Below are 26,128 nucleotides of genomic sequence, written 5' to 3'. Positions count from 1 at the left end.
GCTTGAATACATTTAATTAGCCAGAAGCATCTGGAGGCATCCAGCGATAGAGAATTCCTAAGGCGATAATATTCCTCCTCATTTGAGTCTTCATTGTACAAATAAATCTGGATGTGTGGGAAGGAACTGCAGATGCTGGTTTACACCGAAGATAGACACAAAATGTTGGAGTAATTCAGCGGGACAGACAGCATCTCTGGAGAGAAGGAATGGATGACGTTTCAAGTCGAGACCCTTCTTCAGACTTCTATTCAATTCCTTCAACATTAATCTTGTTTCTCTCTCAATAGATGCTCTCTTACTTGCTGAGTAATTCCAGCAGTCTCTATTTATTTAATAGTCTCCGATCATTTAATTAATATTTTCCTTTTCTATTCTTCCTATCAAAGTAGCTAATCTCACACTTTCCTTTGTTATACACCACCAGATCCATTTGGTCCCCTGTATCAACCTTGATAGCTACTTCCACACAAAATATATATCTATCTATATCTATATATATAAATATAAATATATATATATATATATATACATAGATAGATATTTTGTCTAAACAAAATATATATCTATCTATATAGTATACGAAAATAACTGCAGATGCTGGTACAAATCGATTTATTCACAAAGTGCTGGAGTAACTCAGCAGGTCAGGCAGCATCTCGGGAGAGAAGGAATGGGTGACGTTTCGGGTCGAGACCCTTCTTCAGTCTGAAGAAGGGTCTCGACCCGAAACGTCACCCATTCCTTCTCTCCCGAGATGCTGCCTGACCTGCTGAGTTACTCCAGCATTTTGTATATATCTATCTATATATATATATTTTGTGTGGAAGTAGCTATCAAGGTCGATAAAGGGGACCAAATGGATCTGGTGTATTTGGATTCTAAAGGTAGTTAGTAAGAGTGGTAAGAGGTTATATAAAAGATTGCACAAAATGAGGGTGAGGATCGATCGATTATCAGATCAAAAAGAAATGGAAGGAATATGTTTCTATATATATATATATATATATATATATATATATATACATATACAAAATATTATTTCACTTTTATAAAACTGCTCTAGTTCTACATCAACTTTCATGCCTTTATAATCGCTTTGTATTCACTTCCATAACATTGACTTCTGGTATTTCCCAATAGCTAAATAAATTAGGAAACTACAAGCCAGTTAATAGGTTTTCTCTCTCTCTCTTGATTTTTAAACAGCATCATGGTGATTGCTGCTTTCTGGTCCACTGGAATTTTGGAAGATGATAAATTTTGGGAGTCTGCTTCCAGGTCAAGGTTGTCAGCCCTTCATCCTATTAGTTTTTCACAACAATCTTCATAGTTTTAAATTCCTTGATCTCATTTGTCTTTTCATTCCCATCGATTCCAGTATGCTTTTCAATGTTTTCTAAGATGAAGACGGGCACAATATATTTTTACCTTCCATTTTCTTATTGCCCTTTATTTCTGCTTCCTTACTTTCAAAAGGAGCAATGTTTATTTGTGTTGCTTTGGAAATTACATCACACAGCGTTAACATTCCTCAAAATAAATCCTGTTCTTGGAATGGAATATCTCTGGAATTGTCCTTAGAATCAATCCATGGCAAGATGATAATTTTGCTAAAGGTTATGTTTTGGGCTAAGTAAACAGACACAGTGTTCTGTGATTCAGTTTTCTCTTTTGCACAAATTGTCACTCTTGTTTGCAAATTTAAAAGAACCAGAGATGAAATATTGGCCAAAATTATTACCCAGTGTGAAAGATAAAGACAGTGAGGAACGAAGAACGTACTTGTCTGGGCCCGACTGTATTAAGCTGCTGGGGCAGGGAATGTTTCCGTCCCCCTCGTGGTGGCTTTTCTGATGTTTCGCTACTTGTTTCACCATTTTCCACAATCAGTTCATCATCTTCTCCAACAGATTCCAAGCGGCTCCCTCCACCTGTTGAAGACATAGACAATGCCATTCAGATGGGCAGTTCCAACTACCAGAAACTTATATTAGAAATTTCACTGCATTTTGCACGTTATAGTTTTAGATTTTTTTTAGATTTAGAGGTACAGCGCGGAAACAGGCCCTTCGGCCCACTGGGTCCGCGCCGCCCAACGATCCCCGCACATTAACACTATCCTACACACACTAGGGACAATTTTTACATTTACCCAGTCAATTAACCTACATACCTGTACGTCTTTGGAGTGTGGGAGGAAACCGAAGATCTTGGAGAAAACCCACGCAGGTCACGGGGAGAACGTGCAAACTCCGTACAGACGGCGCCCGTAGTCAGGATCGAACCTGAGTCTCCGCCGCTGCATTCGCTGTAAGGCAGCAACTCTACCGCTGCGCCACCGTGCCGAAAATGCTTTTACAGATGCTTTTCGTGGAATTTGATACCTGAATTTCCTCATTGCATTCCTGACCAGCAGGGTCACACTAAACAAGTATGAATTTAGTGAAAAATCTAAAATCTTAGCTTTCAAGAGTCAAGAGTGTTTTATTGTCATATGTCCCAGATAGAATAACGAAATTCTTACTTGCAGCAGTACAACAAAATATGTAAACATAGTACACTGTAAACAGTATAATAAACGAGAGAAAAAAATGTTCAGTGTGTATATATACATACTCACAAATACACATTATATAGATCATGTATATATATATATATATATAATTATATAGATCATACATACATATATATATACATATATATATACACACACACATACGTACACACAAAACACAAACAAAAATAGTACAATAATAACAATAATAGTCTATGTAGTTCAGAGCTTATTTGAGGTTGCAGTGTTTAATAGCAGAATGGCTGTGGGGAAGAACCTGTCCTGAACCTGGATGTTACAGTTTTCAGGCTCCTGCACCTCCTTCCCAATGGCAGGAGTGAAATGAGTGTGTGGCCAGGGTGGTGTGGGTCTCTGATGATGCCGGCTGCCTTTTTGAGGCAGCGACTCCAGTAAATCCCTTCGATGGTGGGGAGGTCAGAGCCGGTGACGGACTGGGCAGTGTTCATAATTTTTTGCAGTCTTCCTCGCTCCTGGCCGAACCGGGCCATGATGCAACCAGTCAATATGCTCTCTACTGTACAGCTGCAGAAGTTCAAGAGAATCCTCTCTGACATACCAAATCTCCATAATCTTCTCAGGAAATAGAGGTGTTGATGGGCTTTATTTACAATTGCATCATTGTGCTGGGTCCAGGAAAGATCTTCGGAAATATGCACGCCCAGGAATATTTAACTCCACCATCGTCCCGTTAATATAAACAGGATCGTGGGTCCTCATCCTTCCTCTTCCAAAGTCCACAATCAGTTCATTGGTTTTACTGATATTGAGAGCCAGGTTGTTGTGCTGGCACCATTTGGTCAATCGGTCAATCTCACTCTGACTCATACCATCTGTACTTTGTCCAACAAAGGTGGTGTCGTCAGCTAACTTGAAGATTAAGTTTGCACTGTGTCCGACTATGCAGTCGTGAGTATAGAGTAAGTAGAGCAGGGGGCTGAGCACACAGCCTTGAAGTGCTCCGGTACTGATTGTTATTGAGGAAGAAATGTTTCTGCCAATTCGAACAGACTGTGATCTGTTAATGAGGATCCAGTTGCAGAGAGCTTTCAAGCAGCTGTTGCAAGCTGTTGCAAGCAGCTTTCATGTCATCACAGATAATCACGAGTATCCTTCAGCAAATACATTACCTCTCGACTCCAATTGCATAAATAAGATGAAAGGTACTCCATTTATCTGGATGTGAGCTACTCTAACAACCTTCAAGGAGCTCAATATAAACAGAACTGTCCTGGCAGACACATTGTTTCTGCCTGTTCATGTCCTACCAAACTTATCTCCACCTACCTTGACTCCATCCTATCCCCCCATGTCAAATCCCTCCCCACCTATGTCCAAGACACCTCACATACTCTCTGTCTCCTCAATAACTTCCGGTTTCCAGACCCCCACTCCCTCATCTTTACCATGGATGCCCAGTCACTCTACACCTCCATCCCCCACAAGGATGGTCTTGAAGCCCTCCGTTTCTTCCTCGACCTTAGAGGCAGCCAATCGGCATCAACTAACACTCTCCTCCGCCTATCAGAGCTGGTTCTTACCCTTAACAACTTCTCCTTTGACTCCTCCCACTTCCTCCAAACCAGAGGCGTAGCTATGGGCACCCGCATGGGCCCTAGCTATGCCTGCCTCTTTGTCGGGTACATCGAACAATCCCTGTTCCAGACGTACACCGGCCCCATCCCCGAACTCTACCTCCGCTACATTGACGACTGCATTGGTGCTACCTCTTGTACCCATGCAGAACTCACTGACTTCATACATTTCACCACCAATTTCCATCCTGCTCTTAAATATACTTGGACCATCTCTGGCATCTTCCTACTGTTTCTGGATCTCACCAGGAGACAGACTAGTGACTGACATCTATTACAAACCCACTGACTCCCACAGCTATCTGAACTACACTTCTTCCCACCCGGTCTCCTGCAAAAAGTCTATCCCCTAATCCCAATTCCTCCGTCTACGCCGCATCTGCGCCCGGGATGAGGTGTTTCACACTAGGGCTTCCGAGATGTCCTCATTCTTCAGGAAACGGGGCTTCCCCTCTTCCATTATAGATGAGGCTCTCACTAGGGCCTCTTCTATATCTCGCAGCTCCACTCTTGCTCCCCCTCCCCCCACTCGTAACAAGGACAGAATCCCCCTGGTCCTCACCTTCCACCCCATCAGCCAGCGTATCCAACAAATCATCCTCCAACATTTCCGTCACCTCCAACGGGATCCCACCACTGGCCACATCTTCCCTTCACCTCCCTTTTCTGCGTTCCACAGAGACAGTTCCCTCCGTAACTCCCTGGTCCACTCTTTCCTTTCTACCCAAACCACCCCCACCCCAGGCACTTTCCCCTGCAACCGCAGGAGATGCAACACTTGTCCCTTTACCTCCCCCCTCAACTCCATCCAAGGACCCAAACAGTCTTTCCAGGTGAAACAGAGGTTCACCTGCACCTCCTCCAACCTCATCTATTGTATCCGCTGCTCCAGATATCAACTTCTCTACATCGGCGAGACCAAGCGCAGGCTCGGCGATCGTTTCGCTCAACACCTTCGCTCAGTCCGCCTTAACCAACCTGATCTCCCGGTGGCTGAGCACTCCAACTCCCCCTCCCACTCCCAGCCTGACCTTTCTGTCATGGGCCTCCTCCAGTGTCATAGTGACACTATTAAATGTTCTCTCAACTTCAGCACTCTGGAGTTGCAATGCATTCCACCTACAAAATACATTGCACTACCTTGCCAAGGTTTCTTGATAGTGCCTCCCAAACACATGACTTACTTCCCATCGGGCCACACAGCAGAAGGCATCACGGCTGGAGGCCTTTAGCGAGGAGCCGCGGGTGGTAACAATGCCACCCATAATGCTCTGAAGGTGCGAAGAGAAGCCTGGAGCTCGTTTAGCTCCGTCAGAAAACTCGGAATGGAGGATGCCGGATGGGAATGGAGGGGGCTGAACATGCATGGGAGGCGGCGGAGCCCCGCGGCAGAGGCCTGGGATGGACGGAGCCTGTGACATAGGCCTGGGTTGGACGGAGCCAGTGACATAGGCCTGGGTTGGACGAAACCCCTGGCTGGGACCTGGGTTGGATGGAGCCCCTCGCTGGGGCCTGGGTCGGATTGAGCCCCTGGCTGGGGCCTGGGTCGGATGGAGCCCCTGGCTAGGGCCTGGGTTGGATGGAGCCCCTGGCTGGGGCTTGGGTTGGATGGAGCCCCTGGCTGGGGCCTGGGTCGGATGGAGCCCCTGGCTGGGGCCTGGGTTGGATGGAGCCCTTGGCTGGGGCCTGGGTTGGATGGAGCCCCTGGCTGGGGCCGTGGGTCAGATGGAGCCCCTGGCTGGGGCCTGGGTTGGGCGGAGCCTTGGGCAATGGAGCCCGCGGCCGGAGCCTGGGTTGAACAGTGTTGAAGGCTGCACCACCGGGAACAAAGGAGGAACTAGCGAGGGGGAACCCTGACAGGGGGGGGGGGGAAAGGACAAAGGAAGACTCGGTGTGGGGGGACTGCCGGGAGGAAGGGGATAGGATAAAGGACGACCTGGCGCGGGATATTTTGTAAGCGCCCATTACGTGGCGACTATTTGCACACCTTGGGTATGCAAGCAAATAATTTCACTGTGACTTGTTGCATGTGACAATAAAGTATTCATTCATCTCCTTGAAAAATTACAGATTTCTTTATGTCTTATATAATCTTTCCTACTCTTCGCACTTAGGGTATTTTCTTTTTCAAAGATTATGAGGAATATATAAGTTAAAATCAGTCAGTTAACAGAAAAATGATGGACTTATAGTGACGCAAGAAACTAATGCCTACCTTGTGACCGACTTCTTAATTTCATTAAAGTACCTCCCGGTATTGGACTTCGACAACCTGGCAGAGGTGATTCCATTCGCTCATGTTCTCCTTTTGCAGTGTCTGAAACCTGCAATTGACCAAAAGTAACAAGGTAATTTCTGCCGATCCCAAACAAATGTTATCTCCCCCTATGACCATATAGCATAACATAAAACCCGAGGAACATTACATTTATCTGTTTCTCAAAACGGATCCTTATGAAAAAAATTGTTTTTTTAAAAAGAGCTCACTAATGGGCTGAATGGCCTAATTCTGCTCCAAGAACTTATGAAATTCATGTATACATTAAAACATTGCACCTCATAATATTCCATTGTGCATATTAAATCTCTATATAATAAATATTTTTGGTATACTTAAAATGCTGAAAATGGTACTTAAGTACCCAATGTGTTAAATATAATATTAACAGCAAAGGCCCCAAACACATGCATAACATGCTTCAGAGGCCTCTTGTTACCTCATAAATACTTTAGATCACAGCTGCTGGAGTGATTGTCAATGCTGTCAATCTTCTGCTTCCCATTGTACATCTAATTAATAAACTATTACAACCATTTCCTGAATCTCAGGAGTTTCCTATGTGGCAAAAAGATTCTAAAATTCATTAAATTGGAATATCCTCTTATTCTATTACTTCCTGAAAACGTTTCAGTAAGTTTATCTGGTTTAGACAAAGTTTAGACTGGTTTGGTTTCTCTGAATTTAGAATTGCGTAGTCCCATATCATGTTTCGAACATTATGTCAGAAGGCCAACAGACCAGACTGCCCCAGTGGCAACTAGCATGATGGAGAACAGATCCAGATTTTCATACACTTCAATCACCACAGAATTGTATGCTTCTCCAAATGAAAGCAACAGTCTTCATCCAGGTGTATTGGACATCTCATAGAGATAGTTATGTTAGGAGAAATTCCTTCTTTTCCCTGCTCCCGCTAGAGACACAGGTCCAATCTTAACCTCGGGTCATGTCTATGTCGAGTTTGTGTATTCTCCTTCTGATCACTTGGTTACCCCAGGTTCGTCAAATTTCCCTCCACATCCCAAAGGTTTATGGTTTGATAGGTTCACTGGCCACTGCAAATTGTCACTTCTATGTTGGTGAGTAGTAGAATCAAAATGGAGATTATAGAAATGTAGGAATAATAAAAGTAGGTTAGTCCAAATGGTTGGTTGATGATCAGCATGGTCTTGGGGTCTGAAGGGCGTGTTTCCATGTTGTATATCTCAATTACTCTGACTCACCAGACATATAGTCACCTCCCTTTTTAACATTGCATAGGGATAGTCCCCTTTGTAACTAACTGGCCTTTCCTTCTGTCTCATCTACCACTACCCATTGTACGGTAATTTCACATACAACAGCAAGAATGCAAGACCTGTCCTTTCATCTCTTCCCTCCTCCCTTTCAGGGATCCAACATTTTTCCAGGTGAAGAAGTGGTTCACATTCATTTTCACTTCTTCCAAGCTGTTCTTGGTGTTCCCAATGTGTCCTCTACTCTGGAGAAACTAACTGTAGGCCAGTTGATTGTTTGTGGAAAACCTATTCTCAGAAGTTGTTTTGTAATCAATCCATTACAAAGTATTAGGTGAACCACAAAGCATTTATGAAAGCATTTATTTTCCAGTTGCCTATCACTTTAATTTATCAAACTACTCCAATTCTGAGCTTTATTTTTGCGGCTTCCTATGCTTTATCAATGAGGCCCATTGCAAGTTCGAGGACCAACACCTAATCTTTACTAATGTTACTGGCAGCCTGAATGTATGTGGATGGAAGATACTTATCCATAGATAAGACAGAATGTAAACTTGTATCGCTATTATGTGGCTTAGCCACAATAATATGGAATAAATAGGAAGGGCTTCTTCAGAAAGTTATCCAAAGACTCTTGCGGAGGGGACGGAGTGGATAAAATACAGCAGCTTGATCAAGATTGGAAAACAGGCCAAGATTTCAGAGAAGACCCCCATCAGTAAGGCGCAGAAGCATGTGCTGTGCCCTCCATAATGTTTGGGACTAAGACCCATCATTTATTTATTTGCCTCTGTACTCCACAATTTGAGAATTTTAATAGAAAAAAATCACATGTGGTTAAAGTGCACATTGTCAGATTTTAATAAAGGCCATTTTTATATATTTTGGTTTCACCATGTAGAAATTAAAGCAGTGTTTATACATAGTCCCCCCCCATTTCAGGGCACCATAATGTTTGGGACACAGCAATGTCATGTAAATGAAACTAGTCATATTTAGTACTTTATTGCATATCCTTTGCATGCAATGACTGCTTGAAGTCTGCGATTCATGGACATCACCAGTTGCTGGGTGTCTTCTCTGGTGATGCTCTGCCAGGCCTGTAATGCAGCCATCTTTAGCTTATGCTTGTTTTGGGGGTAAGTCCCCTTCAGTTTTCTCTTCAGCATATAAAAGGCATGCTCAATTGGGTTCAGATCGGGTGATTGACTTGGCCACTCAAGAATTGACCATTTTTTAAGCTTTGAAAAACTCCTTTGTTGCTTTAGCATTATGTTTGCGATCATTGTCTTACTGTAGAATGAACTGCTGGCCAATGAGCTTTGAGGCATTTTTTTGAACTTGTGCAGATAGGATGTGTCTATACACTTCAGAATTCATTAAGCCAGTACCATCAGCAGTTGTATCATCAATGAAGATAAGTGAGCCAATACCTTCAGCAGCCATACATGCCCAGGCCATAACACCCCCACCACCGTGTTTCACAGATGAGGTGGTATGCTTTGGATCTTGGACAGTTCCTTCTCTCTTCCATACTTTGCTCTTGCCATCACTCTGATATAAATTAATCTGTGTCTCATCTGTCCACAAGACCTTTTTCCAGAACTGTGGTTGCTCTTTTAAGTACTTCTTGGCAAACTGTAACCTGGCCATCTTATTTTTGCGGCTAAGCAATGGTTTGCATCCTACAGTGTAACCTCTGTATTTCTGTTCATGAAGTCTTCTGAGGACAGTGGTCATTGACAAATGCACACCCGACTCCTGAAGAGTATTCCTGATCTGTCGGACAGGTGTTTGGGATTTTTTTAAATTATAGAGAGAATTCTTCTGTCACCAGCTGTGGAGATCTTCCTTGGCCTGCCAGTCCCTTTGTGATTAGTAAATTCACCTGTGCTCTCTTTCTTCTTAATGATGTTCCAGACAGTTGATTTGGTAAGCCTGTTTGGCTGATATCTCTAACAGTTTTATTCTTGTTTCTCAGTCTCATAATGGCTTCTTTGACTTTCATTGGCACAACTTTGGTCCTCATGTTGATAAACAGCAATAAAAATTTCCAATGGTGATGGAAAGACTGGAGGAAAGACGGTGCTGAGAGCTCTCTTATACCTGCATTAAGGAGGCAATTAAACACACCTGAGCAATTACAAACACCTGTGAAGCCATGTGCCCCAAACATTATGGTGCCATGAAAATGGGGAGACTGTATAAACACAGCTGTAATTTCTACATGGTGAAACCAAAATGTATAAAAATACCCTTTAATAAAATCTGACAATGTGCATTTTAACCACATGTGATTTTTTTTCTACTACAAATCTCAAATTGTGGAGTCCAAAGGCAAATAAATAAATGATGGGTCTTTGTCCCAAGCATTGTGGAGGGCACTGTCTGTCTATGGGAGCTGTGTATATTATGGATCTTCAACATTTTCAGTGTTGTTTCTCTAACAGCCTGCGCCAGGGTTAGCGCCACCTATTCCTCCCTCCTTGCACTGCCATGGACTCTGTTGACCCTGCACAGGACCCTGGATCTGTTACATCAGTAAGTTTACAGACATTCCTCTGGTCCAGCTAAACTTGAACATTTATTATTTTGACAAGCCTAGTTTAAACCGTATAAGAACGTTGTTAAAATTCCAACCAGTATGTATTCATGAACCAATTCTCCTTCCACATTTCTTGTGACACTTCAGGCACATGCTTTAAATTAAAACATCTTATACTTTTATACATCAACACTCACAGTTTCCTGACCATGGTGCTTAGTGCAGCTGTGTGAGGCAGCACCACTTTCTGGTTTTACGTTTTCTTTATTTTCCGTCGGAGATGGGGAATTATCAACAACTGCAAAATTTGTGACCAAATCAGGTAAACTCATGGAGGGGCACTTCTGGAAAAGGATCTCAGAATCATCCTGCAGGAGAACGAGACAGGAAGTGGAAACATTTAAAGGATGGATTTGGATTCTGCTTAGATTTGAGCACTCTACAATGCTAGATATGTCAGAATATTACACTTTGGGAGATTATTTTTTACTTTTCTGAGTAAGCAATCTTTGGAGTACCATTATCAGCCTTGAGAGTAATGAATTAAGCCAACAGCAACCCCTATACATTCTTGAACATCTGCTCAAAATAAATAGTCAATCCTGGGTGAGATGTACCCCAACTCTAACCCCACCCCCAATCTAGATATATGTCATCCCAATAAGGACATCACTTCAAGCAAGCAAAAGTCCGCAACTCCAGTGGTTTGTGAGAAATTACAAAGGCTTTCAAATCCAGTCCTTTCCACTACTATAACTTTATTTGACTGCCTATATTTTTCGTTCTGAATTTACTGAATGCAGCAGTTCTGAACTTTCTTCCTGTGTCTCTGCTAACCTCTAATCACTTCACTGCTTCCTCATTACTTTGAAATCAACACAATAGACAATAGACAATACGTGCAGGAGGAGGCCATTCGGCCCTTCGAGCCAGCACCGCCATTCAATGCGATCATGGCTGGTCATTCTCAATCAGTATCCCGTTCCTGCCTTCTCCCCATACCCCCTGACTCCGCTATCCTTAAGAGCTCTATCTAGCTCTCTCTTGACTGCATTCAGAGAATTGGCCTCCACTGCCTTCTGAGGCAGAGAATTCCACACTTCCACTTTCCACTCTCCTGTTTCCTCGTTCCCTTGAAATCAAGGTACAGTGCACATTTTCAACTCTATCCCATTACATTCTGCATCAGAAATGTGTATCAACTCAGTTGCCTTTCCATTCCTTTATTCTATAATCTATACATTTCGCAAACCAAAACTTATTTCTCAATTTACCTTTGCTGTTCCCTATTTTCCTTTCCTGGTACTCCAGATCTCTTGGCCTTTCATTTAAAATCAAGAGATGGAGAAACTTATATAATGATCTGATTCACTACAATACCGTGGCATTAAAAATACAAGGTTTGAAAGAAGAGCTGAGGTTGAAGTCAAGTAGTTTAGTTGCCATTTAAGGGAAGATGAAGGCACAACAAACTATAACATCCGCTTTTGCAACTGCGCTTTACTCCTATCTCCTAATAAGTTAATGGCAAGAGATCAGCTTGGTTCCAAGATAAATTGAAGGTCCAGCTTTTAATTTCACCCATGTAAATGTTACTACCTAGAGTGCTCAGAAATGAAGAATTCAGAACAAATCACTGAAAGTATTATATTGACTCCTTGAAAAGGAGTTACTATAATTGGCATATCATGGAAGAAAGCTGACCAAGAAAGACCCCATATCAATTTCCATTTATTTAAATGGGAGGACATAAAATAGAATGGGCTGCATTGCCGACCTACAATCTTCTTGCATGCTCTGATGAAGGGTCGTCATCTTGACATGTTAACTCGATTTCTCTTCCCATAGATGTGACCTGACCTGCTGAGTATTTCCAGCACTTTCCACTTCTAACTTACTGCATGTTGACCCATTACAAAGGAGGAAGAGAGAAAGGGAGAGGGAGAGAGGGGGAGAGAGAGAGGGAGAAAGAGAGGGAGAGAGGGAGAGGGAGAGGGAGAGGGAGAGGGAGAGGGAGAGGGAGAGGGAGAGGGAGAGGGAGAGGGAGAGGGAGAGGGAGAGGGAGAGGGAGAGGGAGAGGGAGAGGGAGAGGGAGAGGGAGAGGGAGAGGGAGAGGGAGAGGGAGAGGGAGAGGGAGAGGGAGAGGGAGAGGGAGAGGGAGAGGGAGAGGGAGAGGGAGAGGAGAGAACAATGGAGGATGCCCAGGGCAGAAAGTTTGGATTAGGAATGGGAGAGGGAGTTGAAGTGCTGAGCCACTGGGAGATCAGGTAGGTTGAGACGGACTGAGCGGAGCGAAATGATCGCCGAGCCTGCGCTTGGTCTTGCTGATGTAGAAAAGTTGACACCTGGAACAGCGCATACAGTAGATGAGGTTGGAGGAGGTGCAAGTGAACCTCTGCCTCACCTGGAAAGACTGCTTGGATGGAGTCGAGGGGGGAAGTAAAGGGACAGGTGTTGCATCTCCTGCGGTTACAGGGGAAGGTACCTGGGGATGGGGTGGTTTGGAAGGGACGAGTTGACCAGGGAGTTTCGGAGGGAATGGTCTCTACGGAAAGCAGAAAGGGGTGGAGATGGGAAGATGTGGCCAGTAGTGGGATCCCGTTGGAGGTGGTGAAAATGTTGGAGGATTATATGCTGTATGCGACGGCTGATCGGGTGGAAGGTGAAGACAAGGGGGACTCTGTCCTTGTTACAAATGGGGGGCAGGGGGAGCAAGAGCGGAGCTGTGGGATATCGAGGTGACCCTAGTGAGAGCCTCATCTATAATGGAAGAGGGGGAACCCCCGTTTCCTAAAGAATGAGGACATCTTCGATGCCCTGGTATGGAACACCACATCCTGGGCGCAGATGCGGCGTAGATGGAGGAATTGAGAGTAGGGGATAGAGTCTTTACAGGAAGCAGAGTGGGAAGAAGTGTAGTCTAGATAGCTGCAAGAAGCAATGAAGCACCTACCCTGCTCGCAACAACAAGCTGTACAAGTCCGGCTGCTGACCGAAGTAGGGCAACTGCCTCTTGGTGTGAGAGTCCAACCAGCGAATGTCCATTAATCATTAGCAGCTCATCACCAGAATTCAATCTTCCATCCCTGGTAGAGGAAATATGAAAAAGCAAAGCTTTCAAACAAATGGTTAATGAACTATCATCATATACCAGCATCTGCAGTTATTTTCTTATATATTATATCCCTGCTAGTTCACAAAAACAATTCACTGACTGGAGACACTTTGGAACATCTCGAGGTTGGAGAAAGCACCATTTCCACACTTATGCTTTATTTAAAAACATTTAGAAGCAAAACAAAACAAAATCCACAAAGCTACCTCCAGCAATAGCCATCATACAATTTGTGGTACTAACTGTGCACATTGACTGAAAATTGAATGGATACACGATCGAGTTGTGGGATTCAAACATGTTTATAATGTGGACGTAAAAGATATATGTCTAGAAATTTGTATGGGTTGGATTTTCAAACAGAAGCTGCTTACTATACACTTCCAGATAGCTACAGTGTTATGAAGACGACCTGTGCTCTCATATCAGAAAAAAATGTAAAAGTAATGCAACAGTAACACAAAATTTCAATTATCCAGGCAGAAATTTAGAAAAGGAATTGCACGGGCCAAGGTGAATAAAGAATTTACAAAATACATAGGCAAAATTATTTATTCAGCATATTTCTGGACTAATGAGGAAGCATTATGCTTTTGGTTCTAGAGAAGGAGAAAAGGACAGTTGAGATTAAAGTGGTCAGAGAGTAACTACTTTTAAGACAGTTACAAGAAGGGTCCCTACCAAAAGAAATCCATGAGAATATACAATAAGAAGTGAATCAATTTCAATAGTTGGAGAAAAGCGAGTGCAGTAGGACTAAATGTAAAGATTGCCACTTAAACAATAAATTAAATTGCATTCTTTATGATGGAGAGTGTTCTGGTTCAAGACAAGTACATTCTCAAAAGTAGAAGGGGAAGGAAGGCAAGGAAACCAAAACTGGGAAGCAATATATGAAAATTATTATAATGTCAGGAACAGAAACAGGTCAAAAGTCCAAGAGTGAGCTGGGACGAGAGTGGATGAAACATACTAAACATCTGAAAAAAGCTCAACAAGAGCAATTGGACAGAGAGCAGACTAAGGGACAAGTTAAGGCCGTCAGAGAGGTCAGAGCTGGTGCTGAGTCCTGAAGACAAAACAGAAATTATAGGAAGGATGTCGACAAAATGGAGAGGGTACAGAGGAGATTTACTAGAATGTTGCCTGGGTTTCAGCACTTAAGCTACAGAGAGAGGTTGAACAGGTTGGGTCTTTATTCTTTGGAGCGTAGAAGGTTGAGGGGGGACTTGATAGAGGTTTTTTAAATTTTAAGAGGGACGGACAGAGTTGACGTGGGTAGGCTTTTCCCTTTGAGAGTGGGGAAGATTCCGACAAGGGGACATAACTTCAGAATTAAGGGACAAAAGTTTAGGGGTAACATGAGGGGTAACTTCTTTACTCAGAGGGTGGTGGCTGTGTGGAATGAGCTTCCGGTGGAAGTGGTGGAGGCAGGCTCGATTTTATTATTTAAGAGTAAATTGGATAGGTATATGGATGGGAGGGGATTGGAGGGTTATGGTCTGAGAGCAGGTATATGAGACTAGGTCAGAGAAAGTGGTCGGCGTGGACTGGTAGGGCCGAATGGGCCTGTTTCCGTGCTGTAATTGTTATATGGTTATATGGTTAGAACGCTGAATTGCCATGTGGAATAAAAAAGTGTCATTATATGTAACCGAGTTAAATACATAATCATCTGGCAAGGAAACAAGCTTACTGTGCCCAGGAGTCAGCATCACTACGGGATGTCAGGGGTCACCATGGGAGCCACCGTGAGGGGGGGAAGGGAAGAACAATGGAGGACCCGGCGTGGGGGACCGCCAGGAGGGAGGGCGAAGAACAAAGGAGGACCCGGCGGGGAGAATTTGTAACTTTGTCAGCGCCATTTATGTGGCGACTATTTGTATACCTTGGGTATGCAAGCAAAGAATTTCACTGTGCCTTGTCACATGTGACAATAAAGTATTCCATTCCATTCCAAATATCTATCTATACTTATCCCACATTCTCGCACTTGACCTGTAGCCTGTATGCCATGGAATTTTAAATACTCATCTAAACACTTCTTAAATACTGTGACTACTCTTCTGGCAGTGGTTCTGAATTTCAACCGCTCTCTAGGTGGAAAAAAAAAGCTCTCTCAAATACCGTCTAAACTTCTTACCTTAAACTTATGCCCTCTGGTAATAAACATCCCCTTCTTCTCTGTGCCCCTTGTAATTTTGGATGCCTCAGTCAGGTATCTCCTCAGTCATCTATCTACACACCAAAAATAAGACCCAACCTGTCCAGTCACAGCTGGAATTCCCCATCTCGGGCAAGATGGAAATATATTCTTACAGCAGAACTAGTCAGATCTAATAGAAACATGGAAAGTAAATACCAGAAACTGTCAAATTTAATATCATTCCTTGGGCTGCCTCGTGCCTATTCCTCATGGTGACATTGGGTTTAGTTTGAACAGTTAACACAGGAAATCACTTTATGAGCACTATTTAGCAGAACACTTCAGTCTGCAACCCCCTGCCCTCTCTGCAACTTGGTTCGGCCTTACAGCACCAGAGACCCGGTTTCGATCCTGACTACGGGTGCTGTCTGTACGGAGTTTGTACGTTCTCCCAGTGACCTGCGTGGGTTTTCTCCAAGATCTTTGGTTTCCTCCCACACCCCAAAGACATACAGGTTTATAGATTAATTGGCTTGGTATAAATGTAAATTGTCCCTAGTGTGTGTAGGATAGTGTTAACATGTGGGGATCGCTTGTCGGTGCTGACTCGGTGGGCCGATGGGCCTGTTTCAGCGCTGTATCTCTCTGGACCATTTCTGAGCTGCATCTCGCAACTAAATTTAAAATTGTTTCATTTTCCCAGTTCTGTTGAAGGGTCTTCAACCTGAAATGTTAACTGTTTCTGTGTGCGCGGATGCTGTTTGTTGATTTTCAGATTCACGTCTCTGGAACAACCAACAGTGCTGTATCATAACTACGTTTCCAGGCTCATTCCTCCGAGTCACTGTTTCCTTTCACCATTTTATAAATACTAAAAATTGAATTTTGTATTTATTCTGAATAAACAATAACTGCAAATTATATTATCAAGAAATGACACAAGAGGCGATTGTACCTTTATCTATCTTGGCTCCAACATTTAACTTCTTATCAATCTTTGCCCAACCCTTGCACAAAACATGCAATAGTTTGCTGCACATGGCTCCTTGGTTAGTTTAGTTTAGTTTAGTTTACAGATACTGTGTGAAAACAGGCCCTTTAGCCCACCGTCGATCACTATAACGCGTATATTAGTTCTATCCTACACACTAGGGACAATTTACAGAAGCCAATTAACTTACAAACCTGCACATGTTTGGCATGTGGGAGGAAACCGGAGCACCAAGAGAGAACCCACACGGTGACAGGGAGAACATACAAACTCCGTGCAGAGAGCACCTGTAGTCAGGAATGAACCTAGGTCTCTGGCGCTGTAAGGCAACAACTCTATTGCTGTGCTACCCTTGTTCATAATGATGTATACTGGATTGAATTGAAAATCAAAATTCGCCCTGGTTTGTGCAGTTCAGTTTGTTTTATGAAGTACTAAGATCTTGAATATCTTGTAAAATACATAATTATGCTAAATTGTGGTGCTCATCTCAGATTAGTTGTCAGGTTTCCTGAGGCCCAGAAAATCACAAGTTCTAAGATCCCATCGAACCCGACTTAATATTATGTGCGAAAAATAAACTGCTGGAGGAACTCAAACAGTTCATGCAGCATTTGTGGAAAGAAATAACAGACGACGTTTCAAGTCGGGACCCTCCTTCGACTGATCAGATGCTGTCTCACCCATTGAGCTCCTCCAGTCCTTTGCTTTTTCCCCTTACGATTCCAGCATCTGCAGTCTCGCGTGTCTATGGCATAATATTATATACACTACACGCCAAATTTCTGGCTTTCAAATGAAGGATTTATGGTGGCTTGTGATAGAATATTGCCTGCAGTTCTGGTTGCCCCATGATAAGAAAGATGTGGAGGCTTTAGAAAGGGCGCAGAGGAGGTTTATAAGAATGCTGCCTGGATTAGAGAGATTCAGCTATAGAGCGAGGTTAGATAGTTTTGGACTGTTTTCTCTGGAACGTTGGAGGTTGAGGGAAAACTTGATAGACGTATAGAAAATGATGAGAAGCATAGATAGACAGAACCTTTTTCCCAGGGTGAGAATGTCCAACACTAGAGGGCACAGCTATAATGCCAAGAGGGAGAAAGTTTAATGGAAATATGCAGGGCAGCTTTTTGTACACCTGGAGTACAGCAACCTGGAACACATTGCCAGGGGTGTTGGTGAAGTTAGATATGATAGTGGCGTATAAGAAGCTTTTACATAGGCACATGTAAGTGCATGGAAAAGAGGGATATGAATCATAACTAGGCATCACATTTGGCACAAATATTGAGGACCAAAGGGCCTGTTTCTGTTCTGCACTGTTCTATGTTCAATGTTCTATTTCTTTACACACTGCATCTACATTGTATCCTTAATCACACAATAGGCATTTTTCTAATCCCAACAGGTGCCCATCCAGCATTGGCAGTGAACGCGAGCAATTCAATTATGGCTAGAAAATACATGAGGGTTGCATGAGCTCCACTCTGCGGTAGAAACCACCCCATTCAATTCATAAATTTGGCAGATTCTCTCAGTGCTTCACAGTGGGTTAAACAATTCCAAACTTTTGTTGGGAGTCCTTCACCTGCTGAGGCGAATAATATGACGACACTTTCGCTGCATTCTTTTACTTTTTGTAAACGTTCAGGCAGTTAAAATGAATTGTTATCATAGAAAATAAATGCTTGTTTTTGAGAAGCTTTAAGTTAAGATGATGGCTTCGGCTGGATGGAATAGGCTTGATTGGCTAGGTAATAATGTCTCGGGTTAAACCACCCGAGTATTTATAACATTTCCTATAATTTTATTTTAAAAACAAATCAGGATTTTTAAAAGTGCAAATAATTGAATTGCTGCTCTGAAAATCAAACACTACATATCTTCCAGAGTGATCTTGGATTTTTGGATTATCTTTATTTAATTTGTTTTGAAAGGTTGACGCATATTCCATTTATGTAGACAAGACCTATTTATGGCAAATCTTCTGCTTTGTTTCGTTTCCATCACTTCTCAATATACAGGACAATCCCCACAGTTGGAAATGGACTGGAACTGAGTTCTTGTTCCCAATTAAAAGCACTTTGTGACGCTAGCTAACCATGCTGCTGGCACTGCAGAAGGGAACAATCAAAGAATGAGAAACCACACTTCTGGCTAAAGCACTAAATAGCTCAACACTCTGCACCTGAGGTTGTTTTTTACTGTCTGCCTTCAAAAGAATATTTTGTTCTGGATGTGCACAGGTTCAGCCAAATTACTGGAGATTTGAGTCACGAAAAGACATTGGTTAAATTTGCATTGTCAATCATATTTTTCATGTTGCCCTTTGTTTCATAACGAAGAAAAGTTGAAGCATTTAGCAAAGGTCAATGTGAGCTTGTTAACTGAATTCCTGTTTGATTTAAAGAGTAGTTTGATTCCCATGGATTGTATTAATTGACGACAAGGTAGTGACTAATCTCCTGGATGAAAACAGAATAAGATCAAAACACAGTTGTCTGCAAATCTCAGGGGGAACGAATCTGAAGAAGATTTCAATCTTACTTACGCTGATGCATCAATGCTCTCGTGAGGGAGTGCTGAACTGACTCAGAGTGCCTTTTCAAATGAACGTGGCACTATTTAAAACTTTAGAAGCAATATTATCACTTAAAATAACATCACTAAAACAGAAAGAGGTTAAAATTGAACTTAGGAGTCCCTGCTTTTTTTGTCTGCTGCTTGACCACTCAAGGGTCAAAGGTAGTATGTGCAGTTTGTATGCACGATTTTGCCAAAGTCATGCCAATACCATCTGGGGAGGCCCTGGCAGGTGCCCTGTGAGAAGTTTGCAAAGTAGGCAGATCACAACATTGTATAGTGCAATTGTAACATGTTTGGACATTGGCATTTAGGGACAATATTCCAGTGAATACCCTCTCCTAAATAAAGACAGCTAATCATCTTGACCCATCCATCAGTGCTATTTAAAGAAATCTCAAATATTTTTGAGTTTTTTTTTTGCTTTTCTTTCAGTCCTGCAAGCGCTTGGTGCTTTCTGCAATAGGTTCAAGTTACAAAAGTCTGCAGGGAGTGGTGCAACAGGTGCTGGAAAACATTCTGTTTACGTCAATGCTTAAGCGTAAGCCTTTTACTCCCCGCTGGCGTGGATTAATAAGCATTCCCTTGTAATGAAGAATGTGCAAAGAGCACACTGCAAAGCAAGATACTGGAAGAGGGAAAAGCACTGCAGCAGCAGGTCTTGTTTGCCAACAATTGTTTAACTGCGTCAGCAAACACAGAAGCACAGGAGCGGAGCCAACAGGATTCATGGCAAGTTAGGACACGAGAAGCAGAATTCTGGATTTATAGAGGATGGAACTTGAGGCCAGCTGGGAATGTTCCGCTCCAGCCAAGGCCAGAGGCAACAAAGCCATGGATGATGGTTTCAGCAACAGATGACCTAAGGCAGGGTCGGAATCAAGAGATGTGACAGAGGCACAAATTGACAGATTTAATGATGGAACAGAAAGTTAGGTTTAGTATAGTTTAGAGATACAGCGTGGAAACAAGCCCTTCGGCCCACTGTGTCCATGCCGGCAACGATCGCGCATGCACCAGTTCTATCTTACAGGCTAGGGACAATTTACAAAACCCAATTAACCTACAAACCTGCACATCTTTGGAATGTGGGAGGAAACCAGAGCACCTGGAGAAAACCCATGCGGTCACAGCGAGAACATACAAACTCCATACAGATAGCATTGTACAGCAGCGGCGGCATGGTGGCACAGTGGTAGAATTGTTGCCTTACAGTGCTTGCAGCTCCAGAGACCCGGGGTCAATTCCGACGACAGGTGATGTCTGTACGGAGTTTGTACGTTCTCCCCATGACTGCGTGGGTTTTCTCCGAGATCTTTGGTTTTCTCCAAAAGACGTACAGGTTTGTAGGTAAATTGGCTTGGTATAAATATAAATTGGCCCTAGTATGTGTAGGATAGTGTTAATGTACGGAGATCGCTGGTCAGTGCGGACGGTTGGATGAAGGGCCTGTTTCCGCGCTGCATCTCTAAAACTGAAAAATGAAAAACGAAGCACCTGTAGTCAGGTCGAACCCGAGTTTCTGGCACTGGAAGGCAGCAACTCTACTACTGCGCCACAGTGCCACCCAGATATGTGGTCCAAAGCTCAGCTTAGGTTCATGTACAATATCAACACTGTCAGTATCATACAACTGGCAGAGAGACCAATGGCGTCAGTGGTTAGGGAAACATCTTGTGGTAGAGATTAAAACACGGCTTCAATCTTTCAATTGGAGAAAATTCTTCTCACTATTACCAGCCAATTATAAAGTACTTTGACAAATTAGATACAGTTGGTTTTAGGCAGAATGGGCTTCATTAATGGGTTTATATAAATGGACAGTGTGCTATCAGGTGGTTGATGGGCAACATGTAAATGAAATATAAGTGGGGGGGGAGGGCTAAGATTTGTATAATCAGCGGCGCCGGAGACCTGGGTACGATCCTGACTACGGAGATGGATGGAGTCTGTACAGAGTTTGTACGTTCCCTTCGTGACCACGTGGGTTTTCTCTGAGATCTTCGGTTTCCTCCCACAATCCAAAGACGTACAGGTTTGTAGGTTAAGATCAGTCTGAAGAAGGGTCTCGACCCGAAACGTCACCCATTCCTTCTCTCCCGAGATGCTGCCTGACCTGCTGAGTTACTCCAGCATTTTGTGAATAAACAGGTTTGTAGGTTAATTGGCTTGGTATAAGTGTAAATTGTCCCTAGTGTGTGTAGGGTAGTGTTAATGTGTGGGGATTGCTGGTCGGTGCAGACTCAGTGGGCTGAAGGGCCTGTTTCCACACTGTTTCTCTAAACAAAACTAAAAAGATCCTTGTGAGTCAATGGTGCGGATAAATAATTTCAAATAATTCCCTGGCCAGGGCTGGGTGTTCTGGGAGCATTCCCTCTTTGAGCAGCAGCAAGCAATGTCTTTTCATACGAGACATCCGTGCTTCACTCAGGGCCTATTCACAAAGGTCTTCCCCGCTAAATGTACGGCCTGCTCCACCCATCCCTCTTTAAGGTTTGCACGGTAAGTTTCACTGTTGCTAGCCATTAATAAGATTGGCCATTGCTGATATGTTCAGTCAATGAATAGTGTAGATAATGAAGGCTGGATGCCACAATTAATGCTTCAAATAAACCAGCTGTAATGCCTTTGTACCAGTGACTAAACACTGATTAGTCTGCATTCTGAAAGCTGCATCTATTTACCTGATCAATGCACACCGTTGGAACCTCAGTGCAAGAACTGCCTGCTATGTTTCTTCTATTAATGAGTCACCACTTTTTAATAGTACCTTTTTGGTTGTCGAGATTGTCCTGATGTTATGAAAGATGCTACATAAATACCACAATACACACGTTTAGGATTTAAACAAATTCTAATTGCCTCCAAAACAAAATCGCATCTCAATTATGTTGCAAAACAGAAACTTGATAAAGTATATTAACTGCGTTTTCTCGTTAACTGTTTTGTGCATATTTTGAAATGGACAATCCAATAAGTATTACAGGAGCATGCTCGTGTATCAATCAATTGACAACATGGTCATATATGTGACATGTTACTAATTACCTTTGTGCCGATCCTCCTTCTTCAACAGATGTAATGATGATGCCATGGGGAGAACGTTTGGATCCCCGGCCTCCTGTGATCTGAATGCCCAGTCCATCTGAACCTTTAACCATGTGCATCTTCCAAATCTGGCAGCCTTCCCGCTGGAGGGTGAGGGGTTGGGGGGGGGGGAAGCATTAGGTGAATATTATTGCACAGTAGATAAATATTAATGGCAAAGCATATAAATAAAATAAAAACCTGTATATTGTCTAGAATGGAGAAACAAGCAACTGCAGATGCTGGTCCCGAATCTTCTTCTAAAGCATCTCAGGGTTGATAGCGATGTCTGTTTCCCAGGTAAGTGGCATGCTTTCCAACATTAAAGTAAGTTTGATTGATTGAAAGGCACAGCGTGGAAACAGACTCTTCAGACCACTGAGTCCATCAATCACCTGTTCACTGTGATGGCTCGATTGTGATCATGTATTGTCTTTCTGCTGCGCGCAGCAAAAGCTTTTCACTGTACCTCTATGCACGTGACAATAAACTAAACTGAACAGAGCATTAGTTCAAAGTTATCCCAGTTTTGCACCCACTTCCTACACACTAGGGAATATTTTCAGAGGACAAGTAACCTACAAATTCGTACGTCTTTGGAATGTGGGATGAAACTGGAGCAGCCGGAGGAAGTCCATACGGTCACAGGGAGAACATGCAAACTCCACAGAGATAGCAGCCGAGATCAGGGTCTAACCAGGGTCTCTGACGCTATGAAGCAGCAGCTCTACCAGCTGCGTCACCATGCTGCTCATTCATCTATCATTTCTCCTTAGTTTCACAAAAAACTCAATATGCTCGTTAGACTTTTGAAGGAAATCAACTTAAAAAATTTGAAACTGAAGCTTCTGCATAGAGCTAATGAATCACCATCATAGTTCATGTCACAGATAATGGCAAAAAGTGACTATTTAAAAACTCAAGTTACAGAAACTCCAAATTTAAGGGACACTTTCAGACAGAGCTTATGTAACCGAAGATAGACACAAAAGCATTAGGTGAATATTATTCCACAGTAGATAAATATCAATGGCAATGCATATAATTTAATACAAACATGTGTATTGGCTAGAATGTAGAAACAAGCAACAACAGATGCTGGTCCCGAATCTTCTTCTGAAGCATCTCAGGATTGATAGTGATGTCTGTTTATTAATAGATTAGTCTGAAGAAGGGTCTCGACCCGAAAAGTCACCCATTCCTTCTCTCCAGAGATACTGCCTGTCCCGCGAAGCTACGTCAACATTTTGTGTCTATATTTGGTTTAAACCAGCATCTGCTGTTCCTTTGTACACAGAGCTTATGTAACTATGTCTATTGTGTAGGAAGGAACTGCAGAATCTGAAGGGTCTCGACCCGAAACATCACCCATTCCTTCTCTCCAGAGAGGCTGCCTGTCCCGCTAAGTTACTCCAGCTTTTTGTAACTATGTCTATTGTTTTATTCATTTGATTACCGGATGTGGCTGGAATAAGCGGCATTTGTTGCCCATCTCTAGATTTTCACCCACTTAAGAGTCAGTGTGGAAACAGGCCCATTGGCCAAACTTGCCCACACTGGCCGACATGTCCCAGCTACACTAGTCCCACCTGCCCGGATTTGGTCCATACCCCTCCAAACCTGTCCTATCCATGAAACAGAAACTGTCCAACTGTTTCTTAAATGTTGGATAGTCCCAGCCTCAACTAACTCCTCTAGCAGCTTGTTCCATACACCCGCCACCCTTTGTGTAAAAAGGATACCCCCTCAGATTCCTATTAAATCTTTTCCCCTTCACCCTAAACCTTTGTCCTCTGGTCACTGGCCACTTGGTGGCTTGGCTTGTATAATTCAGGAGACAACTACGCGTTATCAGATAGAGACAGTAGATTGCCTTGCCTGAAGGACACGAGTGAAGCTATTTATACAATAATAATAATAATAATAGGTTTTTACAATAACAACAAATAATGTTGGCTTCAAAGCCAACATTATTTATCCTAGCCATTGTTTTAATTGCAGATTTATTTAGTCGATTGAACTTAGATACTCAGTCACCTTAAGAGAAATCTGAATTCATGTCATCACAAAAGGATTTGAATTCATTTCATCAGGACTCTTAATGAGTCCGGTAAATAAACTCCCATGCAATAATGTGACAACTTTATAATGTGCATGCCAATGTGTTAATGAGTGCAATGGTGAGAAGATTTAGTACCTCCAAAAGAAACACATTGATATTGTTGGTGGTTGAGGTAGAAAGGTTAAAAAGCCAGGCTTGCTCCCATCTGCCACAGGCATATACAAATTTCAAAATGACTATCACTGGCGTTGCAGCAGCAAATCGCACAGCTATTAAATTACCTCAAACTAACTTGGAGCATCGGGAGGTAATTGTCCCTCCTTAATGTCAGGTTGATAGCACAATGGCAGTTGCGGACAGTGTGGATTAGATTTCAGATAATCTCATTGGCAGGTAGACTTTCATCTTGTGAAGGTTCAACCAAGTAATACTATATTTGAGATGCTTTAAAAGGAAATCCCATCATTAACCTGACTCTTCAATGACTTGGATGAAGGGATTAAAAGTACCATTAGCAAATTTGCAGATGATACAAAGCTGGGTGGCAGTGAACTGTGAGGAAGATGCTATGAGGTTGCAGGGTGACTTGGACAGGTTGTGTGAGTGGGCGGATGCATGGCAGATGCAGTTCAATGTGGATGTGTGAGGTTATCCACTTTGGTGGTAAGAATATGAAGGCAGATTATTATCTGAATGGTGTCAAGTTAGGAAAAGGGAACGTACAACGAGATCTGGGTGTTCTAGTGCATCAGTCACTGAAAGGAAGCATGCAGGTACAGCAGGCAGTGAAGAAAGCCAATGACAAGTTCATAACAAGAGGAGTTGAGTATAGGAGCAAAGAGGTCCTTCTGCAGTTGTACAGGGCCCTAGTGAGACCGCACCTGGAGTACTGTGTGCAGTTTTGGTCTCCAAATTAGAGGAAGGATATTCTTGCTATTGAGGGCGTGCAGCGAGGTTTACTAGGTTAATTCCAGGAATGGCTGGACTGTCATATGTTGAAAGACTGGAGCGACTAGGCTTGTATACACTGGAATTTAAGGATGAGAGGAGATCTTATCGAATCGTATAAGATTATTAAGGGGTTGGACAAGTTAGAGGCAGGAAACATGTTCCCAATGTTGGGGCAGTCCAGAACCAGGGGCCACAGTTTAAGAATAAGGGGTAGGCCATTTAGAACGGAGATGAGGAAAAACTTTTTCAGTCAGAGAGTTGTGAATCTGTGGAATTCTCTGCCTCAGAGGGCAGTGGAGGCCAATTCTCTGAATACATTCAAGAGAGAGCTAGATAGAGCTCTTAAGGATAGCGGAGTCAGGGGGTATGGGGAGAAAGCAGGAACGGGGTACTGATTGAGAATAATCAGCCATGATCACATTGAATGGCGGTGCTGGCTCGAAGGGCCGAATGGCCTACTCCTGCACCTATTGTCTATTGTCAAATATAAAGAACTGGAATTTAGGGAAGCGGGAAGATCGCAAGAAAATATGAGCAGGAATAGACCACCGAGGGTTGGCAGCCTGCACGGATCAGCCGTAGACCACAGCTGACCTATGCTGGGCTCCTGTTCTCTGTATGTTCCCCATAACCCTCAATTCCTCAATTTTTCATATGTTTATCTATCAACAGCTTAAATGCATCCAATGGTCCAACCTCCACCACCCCCAGTGGCAGAGAACTCCAGAGATTCACTACCTTCTGAGACAAGAAATTTCTACATAGTTTAGTTTTAAATGACCAGCTCCATATTTTGTAGCTATTCAAGGGCATCTTCAACCTCGTGCTACGAGGTTCCAACCTGCTTCAAAAGATCATCCATTCAAGAAGGGCATGATGACCCACCTCAATGGCTACCATCCAGTAGCACTTCCTTCACCATAATGACAGGTTGATAATGACACAAATCAACTTTTGCC

General features: G+C 43.0%; 1 protein-coding gene across 1 annotated transcript in view; it reads right to left on the bottom strand.

Moving 5' to 3' along the window:
* pdzd2 (PDZ domain containing 2) overlaps positions 1-26,128 on the bottom strand; it is a 274,116-nt gene that overhangs the window by 96,245 nt on the left and 151,743 nt on the right. Inside the window, exons 5-9 of the mRNA XM_078395102.1 lie at positions 22,118-22,260; positions 13,188-13,320; positions 10,432-10,602; positions 6,386-6,494; positions 1,786-1,934 (exon numbers count right to left, since the gene is read on the bottom strand). Coding sequence (XP_078251228.1) covers positions 1,786-1,934; positions 6,386-6,494; positions 10,432-10,602; positions 13,188-13,320; positions 22,118-22,260 — 705 coding nt within the window. The remainder of the gene's footprint in view (positions 1-1,785; positions 1,935-6,385; positions 6,495-10,431; positions 10,603-13,187; positions 13,321-22,117; positions 22,261-26,128) is intronic.

Source organism: Rhinoraja longicauda, chromosome 1 (genome assembly GCF_053455715.1).
Source record: "Rhinoraja longicauda isolate Sanriku21f chromosome 1, sRhiLon1.1, whole genome shotgun sequence".
In the NCBI taxonomy this organism is placed as follows: domain Eukaryota; kingdom Metazoa; phylum Chordata; class Chondrichthyes; order Rajiformes; family Arhynchobatidae; genus Rhinoraja; species Rhinoraja longicauda.
This window is presented reverse-complemented; position numbering and strand designations above follow the sequence as displayed.